Source organism: Notolabrus celidotus, chromosome 17 (genome assembly GCF_009762535.1).
Source record: "Notolabrus celidotus isolate fNotCel1 chromosome 17, fNotCel1.pri, whole genome shotgun sequence".
Classification (NCBI taxonomy): Eukaryota; Metazoa; Chordata; class Actinopteri; order Labriformes; family Labridae; genus Notolabrus; species Notolabrus celidotus.
Window position 1 is genome coordinate 22,784,931 of NC_048288.1, and position 19,044 is coordinate 22,803,974.

A 19,044-nucleotide genomic window follows, 5' to 3' on the forward strand; every position below is an offset into this window, starting at 1 on the left:
TGCTGTCGAGTGATTGTGACGTAAAGAGGCGGGCTTTGAGCCTCCTAGCCAACAGCTAGAGTGTTCCCGCAATCAGCTGTGCCTCTCATTGGAAGACTCGTAATCTAAATATCTTCGAATTGGTGTGTATGTGGTTTCCGGTACTTCCTGAGCCAGCCTGAAGCGGATCCTTGATGAACTGCAGATTTTAGCACTTCCGCATTGGACTCATATTTTTAGATCAGAGGTTGCCGCTTGAACGCAACAGATTTAATAATTATAAGTACTTCTTACATTTACTCATGAACGCACAGTGGCTAACAAAACATGTATGCTACATCACGTCCACACGAAACGCAAACTATTGCGTAATTTGCGAGTATACGAACACCAGAATTTTCTTTTGTTCACGCTCCTAATTTCAAATAACTTGCTTCATTGGTTTGTACCCAAAGACGCAAACCATACAAAAGGGGAGGAGTTTCCTTCAAACACCACTCCAGTCTGTTATTATCAAACAAGGAAGAGCTTCACTACATTGAACAGTGAATACGGTTATTCTGATTTGATAGTACACCCGATAGCTGGAATCAAGTGATGGACAAAGGTTTTCACACCTTACTACTGTAAGTTTTAAAAACAGTAACCTGTTTGGAGTTCTTTCTGTGGTGCAGTCCAGGATGTCAAGTCCAGTTAAACATCAACAAACAGATCAGGTCTTGTCCCCTCAAAGTTTGTATTATCTTCTGATGCACAGGAAACACATTGGCAACCTACTGTGGTCATTAGCTGTAGTGTTGTAGTCAAGTACCAAGACATGTCCGAGACCAGAGTGCACTGAGGCCAAGACAAGACCAAGACATTTAGGGATGAGACCGAGTCAAGACCAAGACCAAGGCAGGGCAAGACAGAGACAAGCCCAAGACATTTAGGGATTGAGTCAGAGTCAAGACAAGACCAAGACCAGATATTAATGAAAAATCATTATGAAAGTTAACTAAATAAAAGACTTCTGTTTATTTTATTTAAGCTTGCTTTAAATACTATTGAAAGCAACAAACAAGGTTTGGTTTTGTCTTTGTTGCCTTTCTTTTGACTCCTTGAGTTTCATTTTTTCTCTTATCATAGTAATGACAGGGACACAAAGTGCACCAGTGGTGGTCTCGACCGGTCTTGATATAAAATACGGAGCCCGCCCAATCCGAGACCGAGACAAGACCGAGTGAAAATGCTTTTGATTCCGAGACGAAACCGAGACCTTAAATTAGCTGCATTCAACCTCTTGTTCTTCCACAACTTTTTTTTTTTTTTTTTTACCATCATGGAGTCAGCAGCACTCTCAGATTGACTTTCTCTGGTTGAGTTCAGCCATTATAGGAACATCTATTTCAAAATTTAAAATTGAAAGCAGCTGTTTTTTATGTATTTTATGCCTCTTGCAATGAGCATGTTCTATATGGTAAGTCAGTTTTGTCCCTTCTCCATTCAAACAGCTGTGAAGGTCAGCTTTGATGTTGTTTTTTATCCCAATCCTTCACCTTAAGTGTTATAGCTGACACTGTAAGTAGTCACTGTTTTTTTTTGTCCAGGTTGGATTATGGATCTCCTCTGACATTGAGTCCAAATCTGTGTCAACTGAGAAAATCCAGCAAATTCTGATTTGTTTTTCAGTGGACCTCCATAAAAAAACATCAATGTAATATTCTAGATGGACATTCAGAGTGCATGGGAGTATTTGCACGCTAGTTTTCCTGCAGTCCTGCTCAGCCTGAGTGTTAACCGTTTTTTTTTTTAACGGCATAAAAATTTATAAGCATTTAAATGTTGAAATTAGGATCTAATGGCGCCCATTATTGGATCCAATTAGTTAATGGGTTTATTTCTGAAGTCTTCCAGTGAAGATGGATGTCTCTTTCTTATGAGATTTTAAGCCATTAAACCAAAGATTCTAACATTCTCCAATTGACAATGAAGACTTTTGGCTCCAGAGAGAGCAATTATATCAGTCAGGCTTGATAGCTTTGTCCTCCAGCTAGCTTAAATTAAATTCCCTGACTCTGTCATACAGGCTAAAAACCCAAGAGGACCCTGCTGTGGCTCCATGTTATTTACATGTCTCTCACTATTCAGCCTTTACATCCCACACCTCTGTGTTTGTGTCTTTCCATCAGAGGTGTGAGCATATTCCTCACATAATAACAGCTGCCCTTCTGTGTGCTCAAACATATGTTATAAGCTGTGAACTCATTTGTGTTTGTTGCATTCTTCATGGAGTATTTATGTTCAAGCCCAACAACTCACTGTCCTTTCATCAACAGCTACCTCATCACTGAACTCCCAGCTCCAACACCTGCAGCAGCTCCAACAGATGCAGCAGCACCACCAGCAGCAGCAACAGCAACATCAGCAGCAGCAGCAACAGCAGCAGCAACACCACCATCATCACCAACAAACCCACTCCCACACCCAGAACCAGCTGCCACCCCAGCATCACATGACCCCACCCAGCCAGCAGCAGACGTCTGTCCCATCTCCGGGCTCGGCCTGCTCCTCCACCTCTGGACAGCCGCAGCTGTCCCCGCCACACCGGCAGAACCAGTCGCCGGCCCGCAGCCTACCTTCACCCGTCACACCACCCATGCCTCTGCCGGTGAGCTTGATCAAACTTCTTCTCAACAAATGCAACTGAAGGGATGTTTGTTTCATGTTTAAGGTAACGTGAGGCTGCGACATATTGCCTCTGAGATGTTTATACACCCTCTTGACTCATGCATGTCCAAGTGATCGGCATACTTCTTTCTTTATAACAACATGATTAAAGAATATTATTATTGAGGATTGGTTACTTGGCTAATCCCACTTTCATCATCCATCCATCCATTATTTTGACCGCTTATCCCATTAGGGGTCAAGGGGAGCTGGAGGTAATCCCAGTTGACTTCGGGTGGAAGGCAAAGTACACCCTGGACAAGTCACCAAGCTATCACATGGCCACTTTCATCAATATTGTGGTATTAACTTATACTATAAAAAGGGTTGCAAAGGGGTGGAACATTTCCGGTAAATATTCCAAATTGGAAACTTTCCATGGGAATTATGGGAATTATGGGAATTAACAGACATCATCAAAAATAATACAATTAAAACAGATTTATTTGTAAGCAGAACTTTATCAAGTGTTAAATATTTTATTGAACAATCAATTCTTTCATTGAAGAACAAAAACATGAATGTTGAGTTAAATATTACTCATCTCCCCAACCCAACCAATTCAAAAATTAACAAAAATGCAATCCCAACAAAGTCCCATTCAAAATGTTAAATGAAAAGAGCCCCTCCAAAAAAAGTCCCACTCAACATGCAAATAAAAAAGCATCTTCCCTCAAACTTCTCAAGCCTTGCCTGTGCAGGATTCTAGAAATCATCTGTGCATGTGATGGAGGAATGCACAGTGCATGTAGGGGGCGTGGTCTCAATAGCCCTGCAGTAAGCAGTGTGCATGTGATTGAGGAATAGCATAGATATTCAACTGTACTTGCATGAAATCTGGTTGTTTTAGTCAGGATTCTGCTAAAATATATTTTCTCCAACTATATTTAAGTTCCATATTAAGAGCCAACCTTCAATTTAGTAAATTCCTCATTTATTCCCTTTTATTCCCATGGAAAGTTTCCAACTTTGAAAATGTATACCCTAACTATGAATGCAATGCAAAATACTTTCTTAACTCAATAAAACAAGAACAGATTTAATCTTTGCATGCATTCACACTCAACATGCAAATTTCTGACCTATCAGAGCGTGATCTGGATACTCCATTTGTCTTCAGATGAAGTTCCACATAGCAGCAAGTTGCTTGCACAAAACATTGCCCGACATGATCATATGGTGAAAAAACCACCAGTGCTAGTTCAAATGTGTTTGTACACTCTCTGCACCGTCTGCAGTAAATATAGAATACTGGTGAGACTCAGATAACAAAAGTTAACAGTGTCAAACATGCAGTTAAGTTGGATTGTTAAAGCTTATATTCAAGCTTCAACATATTTTTCATGTAACTGGGTCTCATTTTGTTATCTCAAAAATTAACAAATGGCATATTTTTTAATCATACCCTTTTTTAACTTTTAACTAACACCAGATTTCTTCTATCCAGTCTTTGGCAACAGCAGCACCAATCCCATATCGTACGAAGGTATAAATCTGTCCACTTCCACTCAGTCTTCTAGTTTTTCTTCGACACATGGAATGAGAAACCTCAGAGAGCTTTAGAATACTCTAATGAATTAGTCTCATATATTCTTGTTGAACAACAGAGACTTAATTACCCAGTGATTCCTGTAGTCCTCCTCTTAAAGAGCTGAAGTGTGCAGCTAAATGGTGTCATTAGTGACGGTATAATTAAGGCAGGACATCCTTGAGAAAACAGGCTGCTTTAATAGTAAACACAAAGCTTTATCTTCATCAAGTGGACGTATTTGTACTTCTGTCTCCTCTGAGATATTAGAATATGCATCTCCTCGCAGCACCTGAACACATCACAACCAGGCGAGAGGAAGCACGTTTCAAGTTAGCTTATCTAACCTTGAGCTTCCCACCTGCAATCACTCCCTTAATCTTCCCTGCTCTTCCTACTCAACCTCCTTTTTAGTCACTTTGTCCGTCCATCCATCTCCGCCCTTCTGTCCGTCTGGCTGTCACTGTGTGACGATAATAACCTATTTTATATCCCTGTGGTTTCATTTCTGGTGGAGACCGGCCAGGGTCGCCTTCCTGTCCCCGGTCACATTCATCAGCGTCAGACCCTTATTGGGTTGTGGTGCAACCTTCTTTATGGCCAGGATGAGTTGGGCTATTTGTTTCCCCCCTTGCAGCCCTCTCCGGCCCTGTCACGGCCTAGTGAGACTCAGCAGGAAAAACAGCCTCTGGATTTAATGGGCTCCAAGGGCTAGCTGCTACACCGCACCAAACACTCTGTCCAGTCTGACTGTGGATACAAGAGCGACTGACCAACAAACAGATTCACACATTAGGCTTGCATCAGTCGACTTACAGAGAACTTCGACAACAATTCTGAACCATCCGACTTTCAGCGTGATGTACTGGAAACTAGGACTTTGTTAGTCTGTGAATATGTTGCTCTGAGACACTCAAAGACAGCAGCGCAGGGTTATATGAGAACAAGCTGCTTCAACCAGACTGAGACCCTTAGCTTCACAGAGATTGTCTTCCTCTAAAAGAAGCAGCAGGGCTGATTATGATGACTGAGGACAGACCTCCCTTGAGGGGGGCCAAAGGGGCCACATCAGGTATCATTAAGATATTGCCTCATCAAATAGGATTATGGAACATGTGTGAGTGAGTGAGTGTGTGTGTGTGTGTGTGTGTGTGTGTGTGTGTGTGTGTGTGTGTGTGTGTGTGTGTGTGTGTGTGTGTGTGTGTGTGTGTGTGTGTGTGTGTGTGGAAGAGGCAGAATGGCCGTAAAAGGTTTAGTTTCTCTGGGTCAGTGCTGGGGTTTTCAAAGAGCGTGTCACCCAGTGAGGGGCTCGCCCAAGGACAGGCCGCAGCCTCAGCACCCACTCAAGGCTGCAATAGGATTTAAAGAGCAGCTCCGCCTCTCTCCACAGCCCGGGTCAGTGATTGGATTTTCAGTTCCACGCTTACTGAGCAACTCATGGGGTTAATTCACATAAGTTTTTAATTCAGGGAGCAGAGAATTTCACACAGACACACATGAAGCTTCACCCTGATCGGCCTTTTGTCTTTCTTTAATTGAAGACAGGGAAGGGCATTTTTCTGTGTTTTCAACGTTTCCCCCCACAGGAGCTGTTCTGTGCAGGAAAAGTCAAGTCATAATTACCATAATACAATCAGCATTACACGGATAACGCCCTTATTTCCTCCTGTCATTATTGAGACACGCAGAATCACCCAGCCATTCAACTATTTGCTGAAAACACAGAGCCAAGCTGTAGAGAGACAAACACTCATTATGTTCCAATTAATGTCCCATTGTAATTCTCCTCTCGTGGGAGGGCTGTGATATTCTTTGTCAACCCATAGTGAGCAAATCCTGAGCATTCATTACATCCCTTGTGTTCTTAGTGTTTGGTGCTTTTAATTTGTACGACAAAACTCATTAATAGGCTCATTAATATCCTGATTAAAATACAGACTGTGTCCCCTTGAGTCAATGGTCTGAACTCCGATAACTGCAGCTAATGTGCTTAAATAGAGTGAGAGTTAACCTTCTTCACCCCGCCCACACCCACTCTGCTCCTCCACACGCTCAGTACAGTGAGATGTGGCCTGTGGCTGCCTGAAATAGCCACCACAGTGATGACAAATAGACGAAGGGAGATTATAAAATTTGCTTAAGTGTGTTAATGGGCTGATTGCGGGAGCCCGCTTGGATTTTGCTGGAAGTTGATTGATTAGAGCTGCGGGTTTTCTCCACGCCCGGAGAGCTCAGGGATTTGACGGGGTAAAGGCGCTCGCCAAGTCTGTTACACCGGAATTGATCTTAATTAGATCTGAAAGACCTGCCACAGCAGAATGGTCGCGGCGATTAAAATGAAAAACAGGAGAAATTACTGATCAAATTAATCATAATGTCGGGCTACAGCTGTAGGTCTGGTGTAATTTGCCACTCCAGTGAGTTACATCAGCCCAGGCAGGGAGAGGAGAGGCAGCACATACTGATCCGTGGAAGAGGGAAGCTTAGGCCAGCCTATCAACGCTCTTATTCCAGATTGTCGTGCCCCAGAACCCCCCTGTCCCAGCTGCGCCACCCAGCGGAGCCCCCTCACCTCTCCCCCTCTGATTCTTTGATCTAATTAGTCACTTTTTATTGCTTTCTTTTTCTATCTTCGCTAAATCCTTCCACATCATGTCTTTCCCCATCAAGAACTGCTTCTTCAACGACGCGGCGCTGCCTCTCTGCTGTTCTTGTCATGGCTGTCTTGTCACCAGCATGTTGTGTGTAAGCTAATAGCCTCTGACCTTGGTCCAGTGTCTGGCTGGCTGGTTTTTCAGGGGGCCTGGCGGAGACGGAGACGTCCTGTCTTCCTCCTCCGCCAGACTCCTGCCGTCTGTCTGTCTCTACTCCCCCTCCGCAGTCGTCTCCTTGATCGCTGTCAGAGCCCCACACTGGGCCTGTCCACTCTCCATCCGCACACTCATAGGGGTAATTACAGCCTAGGGGCCTGCCTCCTATCCCCGTGCTCCACAATTTACCACCAAAGCGTCCACAGACATCTCTCTTCTTCCCCACTGCACCCCGACATCACAGGACCGCAGGGCCTCAGACCCACAAGTGCTGCAATTACCTGAGCCTCTCCTCTATCCTTTTCTCTCTCTCTCTCTCTCTTCTCACTCTCTCTGACTCTCCCCTCTCCCCCCTGCTCCCCTCCCTACCCCTTGGCTCCCTCACTATTCCCCGGCAATCAGCCTTCATTAGAAGCCTCTGGTGAAAACCCATCGTCACCAAGGTCAGCGGCTGCCAACCACAACGGCCTTTCAGAGGCCCGGCTGTCTGCACTCTCCATCTCTCCTCACCTCCTTGCTGTTCTTCCCTCTTCCTCCTCCTCCTCCTTCTTCTCCTCCTCCCCCTCCCCCTCACATTCGCTCCACCATCCTCCTCAAGTCTCGGGCCCATCTCTGCTGCTTTTGTCTCCAGCTGAGGCCCCTTCAGACACTCATGTCACTGTTTTCCGCTGCAGTGCACTTTTACTTATGTCAGCTGCTGTTAAAATCACCACTGTCCAATTTGCTCCAAATGTCTCTCTTTTTATGGGCGGTGGGCGTCTCTCCCATTATATTAACATGTGTATTAAATGAGCCTTGCACATCGATTAATTGATTTTCCAGATCGGCCCCACGTCTATTCAATTTAGCAAAACGGGCCACCACCACTCAGCGGAGTATTAAATCAAAATTAAAATGACATGCTTAAATGTAGAGCCAATGGCTCATACTGGGGCTCGTCGATGAAACTGGCAACGCTTAAGTTGAGGAAAGAGTCCATTATCTGCAGCATGTGTCATAACTCAAGTGTGGTGTCTCCTGGTTGGAGCAAGATCAAAGATTTAATGCAAAGACAAGTCGTTTAAAGGAATTTCTTTATTTAAATTCTGTTGATAAACTATGGGGGAATAAACTTATTTAAATTAACATTGCAAAACACTTTTTCTCTGCTTGTAAAAATTCATTGTAATCAGAGTTTTGTTGCTTAAATGAGCCATAAAGGTAAAATTACTTTCCTGTGCCTTTTAAAATACGAGTGTAAGCACTGGAACATATCTTCATAGCTCAGGGTGCGATTTTATTCCCTTATAATCACATAATGACCTAATTTTTACTCTATTAACTTCCACTTAAACTACTCTGAGGCAAAAATGCTGCTTAATAAATAGATTTTGTATTCTCAAATGCAAAGTAGAGCTTCAGTATCGTCAGATAATTCATGAGAAGACGTAATCTGGTAAAATAATCTGAAACATGTGATGTCGAAAGTGTAAAAAAAAGTCTTGTGTGTGTGGTTGTGCTGAGGGGAAATCTGTATTCCTGACCTCTGTGTTTCATGTAAGCTGTAAAGTCATATTCTTGCATTAAACATCTTCAGGTGAAGTTGCAAAAAATCTGAATACACGTCAACCGCACGTATTTTCATATCTGACAATAATTCATGACAACACCTGTTTTAAATTGACAATATCGAAATCAAACTTTTAAATATGTATGAATGACATGTTTTGGCAGACTGTGTGTGTGTGTGAATGTCTGTGCTGCTGCTTTGGGGCTTTGTGGTTCAGAGCATGAACGGCCCCCTCAGCTCTCCTGCAGCTCAGCCCGGCCTCTTATTAATGCACAGGAGATCCGGCTCTTAAGAAGGCAGAAAATTGCCTTACATAACAAGCGCTCCACAATTTAGAAATACAAATGTGCACTGTTGACTGAAGCAGAAAATAAGACTGTTGCCCATCAACAGAAGCACATTTCATATGAATAATTATAAAGCATGGGAGCTAGATGAGGAAAACAACCTGACCATGACAGCTCTACTACTTTTATTTACTTCAAATGAGGGATTAGGAAGGAAGGGAATCTACAGACTTAAGGACCAACGATGAGCCCTGAATTTATAAATAAGGAGAAAGTTAAATTTATCATATTTCAGGAGGATCTTTTGGAAAACTGTGAAGGTGCTTTCACTTTTAAAATGACACCTACAACCTCGCTCGTGCCTCCTCTTTGGCTCTTCTGGTTTTCAGGCCTCACCAAGTTTATATTTTCTTCACTTTTTGAGGTCTGCGATTCGTCTAAAACCTAGCCCTGTTAATCTGCTGGTGGGCAGAGGGCTCCCAGCTCAGACACCCAACAGAAAGGCACCGCTCCCCCTGATCAGCCCACATGCACATTGGGGGCAACTCGCATTAGACACCCACAGGGGAGCCCTCAGATGGAGCACCAAGCTAGGGCTCACCTAACAGTGGATAAGGAATAGGGTTTCTTTAATTATGAGGCAGGGCTATGACATTGAGTTCCCCCCTTCCTCCTCCAGCAGGCTCCCAGACACTGTCTAAGTGCTCCGCTCCGCTGAGGAGGCCAGTCCCCCCGCGGGGCGCGATTCCACTGCCTGTAATTTCTGATGCCCATTAGTGACCGCAAACAGAGCACCAGGTTCACACACAAGGAATACAGCCGCGCTGCGCTGCCACGCTGTAAAAAGACCCTTCTAATGCAGTGTTATTGCATTATGCCCTCCTCATAGACCAAGTCAAAAGTCCCATTTGTGGTCCCTGCAGAATATTATCAGAAATTCTTCTCCACAGTGTCGGTCGCGGTTAGGCTAGATTTGGTCTATATTTTGCAATCTATAGTTGGCTATATGAATTGAAATCCCTTTAAGCTGTGTCCTGCTGCCCTGAAGTTTAAAGGGAGCATTTTGAAGTCTTATTTCTTCCTCGTGGCTATTTTCAAGCTCTTTCATGAGGACTTTAAATGTGAAATTGATATTTTCTCTGTAAATAGACCTAACTTGCATGCAAAAAAAGGTGCATTTTCTAAAATCAACTGTTCAGAGACGGCGGCCCGAAAAGATGAAAACCCAGTAATCAATACAAATACAGCTGTAAATGTCATCAATTCATCTCTCCACTTATGCTGATTGAGCTCGTAGCAAGCACTGTGTGTATTTTGGAGAAAAAGAGAGAGAGAGGGTGAAACAGAGAGACAAGGAGGGAGGGGAGGGGAGGGGAAGGGGGAGGGCGGATTTATCGATCAAGGGTGACCACATCTTAGCCACAGAGCCCCTCTCTCGTGATTAATCTTTGGGCTTAGAGTTGGCCAACGACACATGACAGGCCTCCCCCTCAAACTCCTCCATTTCTCTTCATTACTGGCCGTATTTTTGGACACCACAGTGTAGAGTAATCATTTACCTTTATTGTGTTTATAAAGCTGCGGCATGGATGACCCTTCCTATATTGAATTGAGGACATCAAAAGATCACTGGACATTGATTAGGAGGATATTAAAGTCATTCAAATGCTATATTTATATGTCAAACAACAGCAGAGTGAAAAGGGACGCCATCTCTGCCTAAACGAAAATGAATAGTTTGTAGAAGGTGGAACAGAACTACTAAACTCCAGAAATATGTTTTATTACATATTGAACATTTGAGGTAATTCTATCCAAAGGCCAAAGAGAGCCCTGATAATACAGCAGGATAATAGTGTTCATAATTTCTTCATAGTCTGATCTCCTGACTCTAATGATTTTATTTTTCATTTTCTCACAGCAACCAAAAGCATCGCCAGGTATCCACTTTACAGTCACAGCCAGAGCAGCTCTAGATTTACTGCAACACCAGTTTTACGCTGCTATGATTTCCAACCCAACACTTGTACAGCACAGAAATAACTGCACCAAATATGTCACATCATGAGCTGAAATGGTCAGCACTTTCCTGCAGATACTTAATCACCAAGTAGTTTCAAATTTAATACATCTGGAAACAGCTAAATATTATAGATCATTCCTCAGGAAGAGGAATCGTGCAAGAGGAATGTAGTATAACTTATGTTTTTACTCACAGAGTGTCCCCTAAGCAGAGGAAATACACTGCTGCTGTGATTGATGACAAAGAACCCACTCTGAACCTCTGCGCCTCACAATTATCAACAAATGGGCTGGAGCAGATTTTATGTAATGATTAGAGCTGCTGTTAATTTCACATGAAGGTAATGAGCGGGGAGATTGACGGCCACTGTCCGGCACTCCATCATCCCTTTATAGTTAGTTTAAACGTTTTCACGACTCTTTTTCTCCTTCATTTGCATTTTGCCTCATTAGATATGGCCATTTCTGAGGCCGCCCGCCATATCCATTTCCTGGAGTTAATGCATTTTATTTGATCAGCCAAACCCTCTCAGTTAACTAGCTGTCATTCTGGCGTTTCATATGACATCACTCCATTAGCAGCCTCCATGCCACCTCAGCCACCTCCACATCCACGCCTGCTGCAACCACCACCACCGCCACCACCACCACTGTCCCTCCACTGCCTTAAGCAATTACAATGTCCCACTGTCACCGGATGCAGCGTTATTGTGTTTTTGCCGGGTGTTATCTGCCCCAGTTGTTCTATCTGTCTTTCACTTCCCAATATTTTTCCCCAAGAATGGCTCTTTTTTGGGTTTATTTTTCACAACGGCCGCAGCAGAGGCCCAGCGGTGAGCAATAGTCAGCACTCGGAGGGCTCAAAGTGCACGACCAGAGTGCGAGGCCCGGCTAACCAAGGGACCAGAGGTGTTTTGGAGGGCCTAATGGCATTTTGATGTTCATAAGCACTGCGGATGTGAGGGGAGGGGAGACAGGGAGGTAGGAGAGAGGCCGTTTTGGGGGGAGAGGAGGGGGAGAGGACTGTCAGCGGAAGACTTGCAGAGTCCTGACAGACAGAGAACGTGTTTTCTCATGTCACAGCTGATTACATTCACTCCGGAGTGGGAAAAGAGCAGGAGGGGACGGATCAACCAGGGAAACTTTCAGGTTGTTCCAGAGATGAAGTGCATTATTCTCAGAAACAATACTACTGTTTACTTTCCATGTTCAGTGGGAGGGAGGAAAGTAACTGAGACTTAAAACCTGAACTTTTAACAGAAATCAGCCTTTTTCATACCTGGAAACACTCAACCAGAAACCCTGAGAGGCCTTTTGAAAAAATGACAAGACAAAAGAAGACATGAACCTGCTTTTATTGTCAATTAAAAAAAATGTACCGAGCACTAATTTGCTAAATAAATCTCTCTGCTCTTTTATTCTCTCAGTTTTCTGTGATATATTAGATAAATGTTTGATTCTGTTGTTGAATCATAGATGAGCAGAAAACAAGTTTTTACACACCACTGAAGCCCAAGCAGAGACAAAATCTGCCTGTCTGCTGCCGGTGTCTGCACCACTTTGTCCATTTATCTTTCGCTCTTCTTTTTTTTTTTTTTTTGTTCTGTGCAGGGCCCCTGAAAAAAAGCAATTAAATTTAAAACGGCCACATGAAAAGAGCAAAAACCCCAAGAATAAACTCCAGTTAGTTTGTGTCAGACAATTTTGGGCTTCCAGGGGTCTTTCCACGGTTTGCAGGGGACGCTATTTTCCCTCTATTCCTGAGATTACACGGGTTGTTGCACCAGGTGACCCTCATGGTCAAACGGGCGACGGTGAGCCTGGCAGATTTTCAACTCCCTCCCCTCCGCAGCATACAGAGAAAAGATGCATTTTTAACAATTTGCTGGCTTATTTTTCCCCCTCTCAGACACGCTGATCTTTATGTAGTCTGTGTATTTGCCGTATTAAACTGTGATGTTGTCAAGAGTGACTGAAGTTATAGTGACTTAGGGATGACAAGTTGATGTGACATGATTTAATGCAGGCTACAGCAGTGCTAAGGTGTTGACACATGATGAAAAAGTCTGGTAAATATTTCTACATTCGTGCCTTAAATAGGACTTACACAGTTTCTTTAACAAAGCACACTCTGGCATCAGAGTTATCACAACATTTGTGCAGCTGACCAGAGCGGTCATCCCCCTTTTTTCATGCTGAATGAAAAGAATCAAACATAATGGTTAACATGCAGCCTCTGCAAACTGGAAGATCACTGTTTATCTCCTGCAACACATGCAATCAGCACAAATGCTAGGCCGGGCCTGTCATTTTGTGCCTCCCGCCGAGGTGTTGAGAGGAGTCACCGTGGCGGAAAATCACCTGTTTAGGTGTCGAACACAGCCTCGCCTCTCCTTATTCCTGGCTTCTCCTTTCAGCTGCTATCCATATTACCCAGTGGCAGGAGATGTAGCAATAAAGCCTGCTCTCTTTTCACCTAGATTTACCAGAATAACATAGCATCTGGAAGGGCTATCATCGAATGAAACACAATGATAATATTTCAGCTAAATCTGAAAGCTCCTCCAACAACCTATCACTCACACAATGACGCCGAGTACAGCAGATTTTCAAGGGAGACTCTGGGTGTGCTCGCCTGAGCGGATCACATTATCTGTGAGTTGATCTGTAGCCTCTGTTTAACTCTGTTTAACTGGCCGTGTTGGCTTTTCTCTGTGTCCACATTCAGTATCCCAACACACGTAATACTTTTCACCAACAAGGATTTTAAAACCTCTTTATCAACTCTGAGGAAGAGGTGTATATTCACCAAACACAACTACTACAACAGCTGGAACATGTTTCATTTCTTCTTTTACAACTACCATTTCTATAAGGTCATAAGTTAGAGGGAAATAGTCTGCTGAGGATCAACATCAAGCTCCAACTATCTCAAGAGAACTCAACTCTGTGAACACAAATCGGTCAAACCTTATTGTAGGATTTGAAAACAGAGTTGCCAATGTGATATATAAGCTTTGACAGTAAATAATTCCTAGTTAAGTAATGACATTACTCAAACATCTACCATTTAAAGGACTCAAAGCACTTATTTAAAAAACATTCAAACACATACTTTAGCTTTCATTTTAATACAGACTGTAGCTTCTGCTCTTCTTGAATATTTTCATCTGATCCGATACATTTTTCACAAGATGGTCAATTTGTTTTTGTCTTTGAGTGGAGAAGAGGAAGAATGTGATGTACTTTTTCTAATTTAATAAGTCGTTGTTTTTCACCATGACATGTGGATTTCTCACCATTTAGCTCGCTTATGTGTTGCTATTTTTACGAAAATAAGCACAAAAATAAAATTAATACGACAGCCATTTGTTAATTACTTAATGCTCAGATTTATTAAAGATGTTGTTTACATAACATTTTATGTGCAACATTTAACATCCAAACCATGTTCTGAAAAGTGAACTGCGCATCACGTCTTATAATGCATCTTCACTTTAGGTGCATTTCGACCAAGAGTTCTGGGGTCTTTTAGCCCCCAGAACTACTTTACCCGGAACTAAAGAGTTCCTGTGCCCCCATTGTTGTCTGTGTTTCAACTGCAGCCTGAAGTCCCGGGTTGATTGTGCAAATCAGGCCAGTGACGTATGGAGAAAAAAAATTATATTGAATAATATTTTGAAATCTTAATAAAAAAAGTAAACTAGTATGCATTCCCAGGAACTCCCTCTGTGTTTCAACAGCTGTGTAAACCCCACAAACACTGTTACGTTCAACCAAAAGTCCCAGGACCTTTGAAATGTACTACCCCCCAAGCAGGGGCTTTTCAGGGGGAGATTATCTACCCCTGAACTAAATTTAGACTGTGGTTCCTCCGGTCGAAACACACGTAGTTCAGGGGTACAGTTCCTGCGGTGGAAAAACGCCTTTTATTAGAATCATTAGTTTGAATGTTAAAGCTCCTGTGAGGAACATTTTGTTTGTTGTGATTTTGGCGCCCCCTGTGGTCAAACCAGTACTTCCTCTCTTTGCTGATTGTGTTCTGTACATGTGCAAGTCGCTTATTTAAAAAGATAAAAACAGTCAAATGTACCACTCAATGAAAATAGAAACATTTTCTGCAGTATACTATGAATACCTCCATCTGTCACCTATCGGAGGGGGTTTTAGGCATTAAAAACTACTGTAAAGGAATAGTCCGTCTTTATTCTTATGCTCTTGTTTTCTTTAAGAGGTCATACAGAGGCATCAGTATTTATTTCAAGCAGTTTCATAAGCAGTTAAAAACTCCCCACAGGAGCTTTAATATATACTAACAGTCCTTGTTTTTATTCCAGCTTGCTCTCTATCTTCGTGGTCAGAATGAATCACACCTCTTAGTCAATAGTTAAATGCTTCAATTTCAAGCAAAGCACAAAAATGACTGATAGACCGATCTGCTGCTGAATCTTTTGAAATATAAAACTCTTATCTCATGCTCTGCATTGACTCCAAAAACAAAACACTGCCTCTGATTGAACAGCAGTAAAATCTATGAGATGTCTTTAAGTCGCAAGAGCCCCCCATCCAGATTACTTTATATCCTATTGCACGTTAAAGCTTTGGGTGTTATTTGTTGTAGGTTAATTGCAGCTTGACTGAGGTTTTGTTATCCTGTTAGTTTTTCATTTAAGGTCAGAATCAGTCTTTTCTAACATTTGAGAAGTGAAGATTTCCGAAGGACAGCGGCTGGACACATAAAAGACAATCTTGCGATTATCGAGGAAAAAGTGGATGACTTTCAGACGAGGGGAGGCAATATCAATCACGGCCAATTTGAGGCCACCAACATGAAATATGATTTCATAAGACAAATGCGGTGTCATTCTTAATGTGCTTAACCTTTACTGTCAATGAAAAAGTATTGATCGCTCGGTGGCATTTTTTCATCATTTGATTTCAGAAAGTGTAATAATATATGGTGGTGGGGTAAGATAAAAGATGAATGGCAACTGAATGATCTCAGATGAACAAAGCTGAATTCCCTGCAGGGTGGAGAGTGTGGAAAGGTGCTTTCAGTAAAAGAACATTTTTACAGCACGTTTTACCTCAACTTTATAATATATAAAACACTGTTAGTGTGGTTATATACACTCCACTTTAATTTCTGCAGCTTTGTGTGAATATGCAGCCAGCCAATATTAGCAGCAGGGAGCAGGCAGCAGCTCCTAAGCAGTGTTTCTATTATTTCTCTATTCTGTTGAGTAATTGGGAGGTCTCCTATCTCTTCTTGGTCTTTGATCTACTTACTCAACCTAATAAGACTTTGCTCTGCTGCACTACAACCAAATCAGCAGTGCATTTTCAGCCCCCTAATAAGTGGTTAGCTTGATTTATATGGGTAATCTAGTCGATGTGGCGGGGCTCTACAGCCTCGCCCCGACGCAAGGAGCCTCTTTTCACAAGCACAGGCCAGACCAGATGAGTCCATTACAGCGGGGGTAAAGATGGTCATTTCAACCCTCTTCTCCTTCACAAGTAACACTGTGCTAGTGCATTATGACGCAGGAGGAATTCTCAGTCGAAGCGTATTGAAGGGAGCAACGATACAGTGATGCATGGCCGCACTGCCCGGCTCTATTGTGAGAGCAGGAGCGCTGTAGGGCCGTTGCCGAGGGTGGAAAGACTCGGCTCGGCCCGCGGGGAGCCCCAGGGGCCAGAGGAAGCACTTAGAGTGGTAAAATGGCCACTTATTCACAGCCACCCTCCTGATCTCGCTGCTCCTCCCTACCCTGGAGCCTTCCCACTGGGTTCAGGAGCACAGGCCTCTGGGAGCCTTATGATGGACTGCACAGCCCTTTCATCTGGACTATACAAACCCCACCACAGTTAGCCTATTGTGGCCTCAGCAACAAAGAATAACAGATGAAACCCCCCCACACATTGAGCCTACCTGTACCTGCCTTTTTTGCATTTAACTAAAAAAAACACCTGCAAGAGCTCCGTTGAAGGATGCTATCCTGATAAATGATATCTTTGCCCCCTCCAGCTGAATCCACTGGCCAGCCAGGCGGCGGTAGCAGCAGCAGCAGCCATGGGATCCATTGCCGGGTCACAGGTGTTTGGAAACACCCTGTCAAACCTGCAAGGAGCCTCCGGACAGCTCGTCACAAACGCACAAGGCCAGGTGAGTGCTGGATACTAAACACAAACATGGCTTAAAACACCTCTGATTGATCCGTTACACAAACAGCTAATTAAAAACTGCAGAGAGAAAACAGTAACAGATCTGTAATGGACCATCTATCATGTGCGGGTCTGCAGTTTTAGATACAACATCAGTATAGTATTTCTGATCTTTGCTCATAGATTTCCACTGGTGGGTTTGTGTGTCGTCCTAGAGCTGTTTGTCTGCACTCTGGTAGCCGCCCCACCATATATTAAGCTTTTTGGGAATAAACAAAGCCCTTCTTACTCTTATCCGCATGCGCCTGTCGCAGTAAAACGCTGACCTTGTCATATTTACAGGGTGGCTGCAGAATTGTTCCATCAGTAGCCAGAGGCTTGAACGATGATGCTTGTCATTGTGGGACCCTATCTAATGAATCATCTTATCGCAGGAGCACACGGCACATATTAGAGGAAAATTGTACGGACAATGTGCCCTTTCATGCCACTCTGTGTTATTTACCTTAACCCCTGCTTCATCTGTGAACACTCCCCCTTGTCCTGTGAGCTAAACAGGAAACTGAAGCAGCTGGTGACATTTCCTAACATTATGAGTCGATTTTGAATTTAACATTTAGCTGACCAGTTTCAGTTCCACCAACGTGAGCAGGCCTCGATGTTTACGGCAAAGTGTTGTCCGTGCACGAGCTCTTGATGTTAAACGTCGCTAATGAGACAGTATGGACTTCCCTGGCTCACAAGGTGCCTGGAGCGCTGGGGACAGATCACTGTGGATATGGACTTGATGGGCTGCTCTGTGCTTTTGTAGTGTCTTGGCGGCTGACAGCCCCTGACATAATCAGGTCACAGAGACGGTCAAAGCCCTGGGCTACAGCCTTTGCTCCCCACCTCATTATTCCACAACATTATTCAGACAGAGGGCTCTGAAACATGTACTACCCTATCAGAAGGTCCCGCCCCCCCCTCCCCCCGACACATAGGAGATTATACAGGCTAATAACATACACCAAACAAGGCTGGAGATTCACCAAACATGCTCTGAGGACTCCTGTCAGCATACAAAGCTAAAAAAAGAGTAGCTAGTGGAGCAGCTGCTTTAAATTTTGGATTGAATTCATCACAGACTGATCGTTTATTACGAATTTAGGAACCTTTCAGTATCACCACTGTAGTAAATAAAAAAGTCAGCTTTCCTTGATTTTAACACAGAGTATTTTGTCTTTTGACCTCCTAATTTCTGCCTCAACTCTATCAAAAAGACCTTTTCATAAGCAAGAGCTGTGGGACCTTGAAAGCTCCTGGTTTGATCAACGCTTGCAGTTCAATATGTTTTTAAAGCTTAATTATATTGGGCCCAGCCTTTTTATTCTCCAAGGAGAATCAATGAGGCTCTCTTATCCTTGCCGCCTCTACAACAGTGATTATTGCAGTGGATAAAAGCCTGAATATTGTTAAGTCAATTTCACTCCTGTTATTTTCTTTTTCCTTTCGGAATCTGTGGTATTTAAGTCAACATCTTCTTTTTGGGGCAGATTCTCACATTTTTGAGCTACTTAAATACAGGAATAAAAACATGTTAGGAAATAGGGACATAAGGGATTGTTTTGTGTAGCATGTACACACCCCTGAAATGATGTGTGCTTGTTTAAATAAACCCTGTTGCTTAAGCTGAGTGTAAGGAAATCATATTTCCCCTGAATTTGGGCTGTCAGGCTGTTACCCCCCTCCTTTACTCCAAACACTTTTGGCCTCTCCCATCAGGACTTTGTTCCTGAAAGTGGTTGATTATGCAGAGAACAAGGCTTCACATTAACTTGCAAAGGAAGTCAGCCTGTAAAGTGAAAGAAGCTGAACCAGAACACAGGTATCACCAGTAACCTCTGCATAAACCGCCGTCGACCTTGCAGTTGTACATCTACTTTAAGGCTGCAGCTATTGATTATTTTCACTATTCATTAATCAATTAACAATCCAGAAAACCAAACATTTATA

At 43.1% G+C, this 19,044-nt stretch overlaps 1 protein-coding gene across 10 annotated transcripts in view; it reads left to right on the forward strand.

The window, feature by feature from the left end:
* pou6f2 (POU class 6 homeobox 2) overlaps positions 1–19,044 on the forward strand; it is an 89,577-nt gene that overhangs the window by 51,125 nt on the left and 19,408 nt on the right. For all 10 annotated transcript variants that reach the window (XM_034707025.1, XM_034707018.1, XM_034707024.1 and 7 more), the window contains 2 exons: positions 2,298–2,629; positions 16,913–17,050. In XM_034707025.1, coding sequence (XP_034562916.1) covers positions 2,298–2,629; positions 16,913–17,050 — 470 coding nt within the window. The remainder of the gene's footprint in view (positions 1–2,297; positions 2,630–16,912; positions 17,051–19,044) is intronic.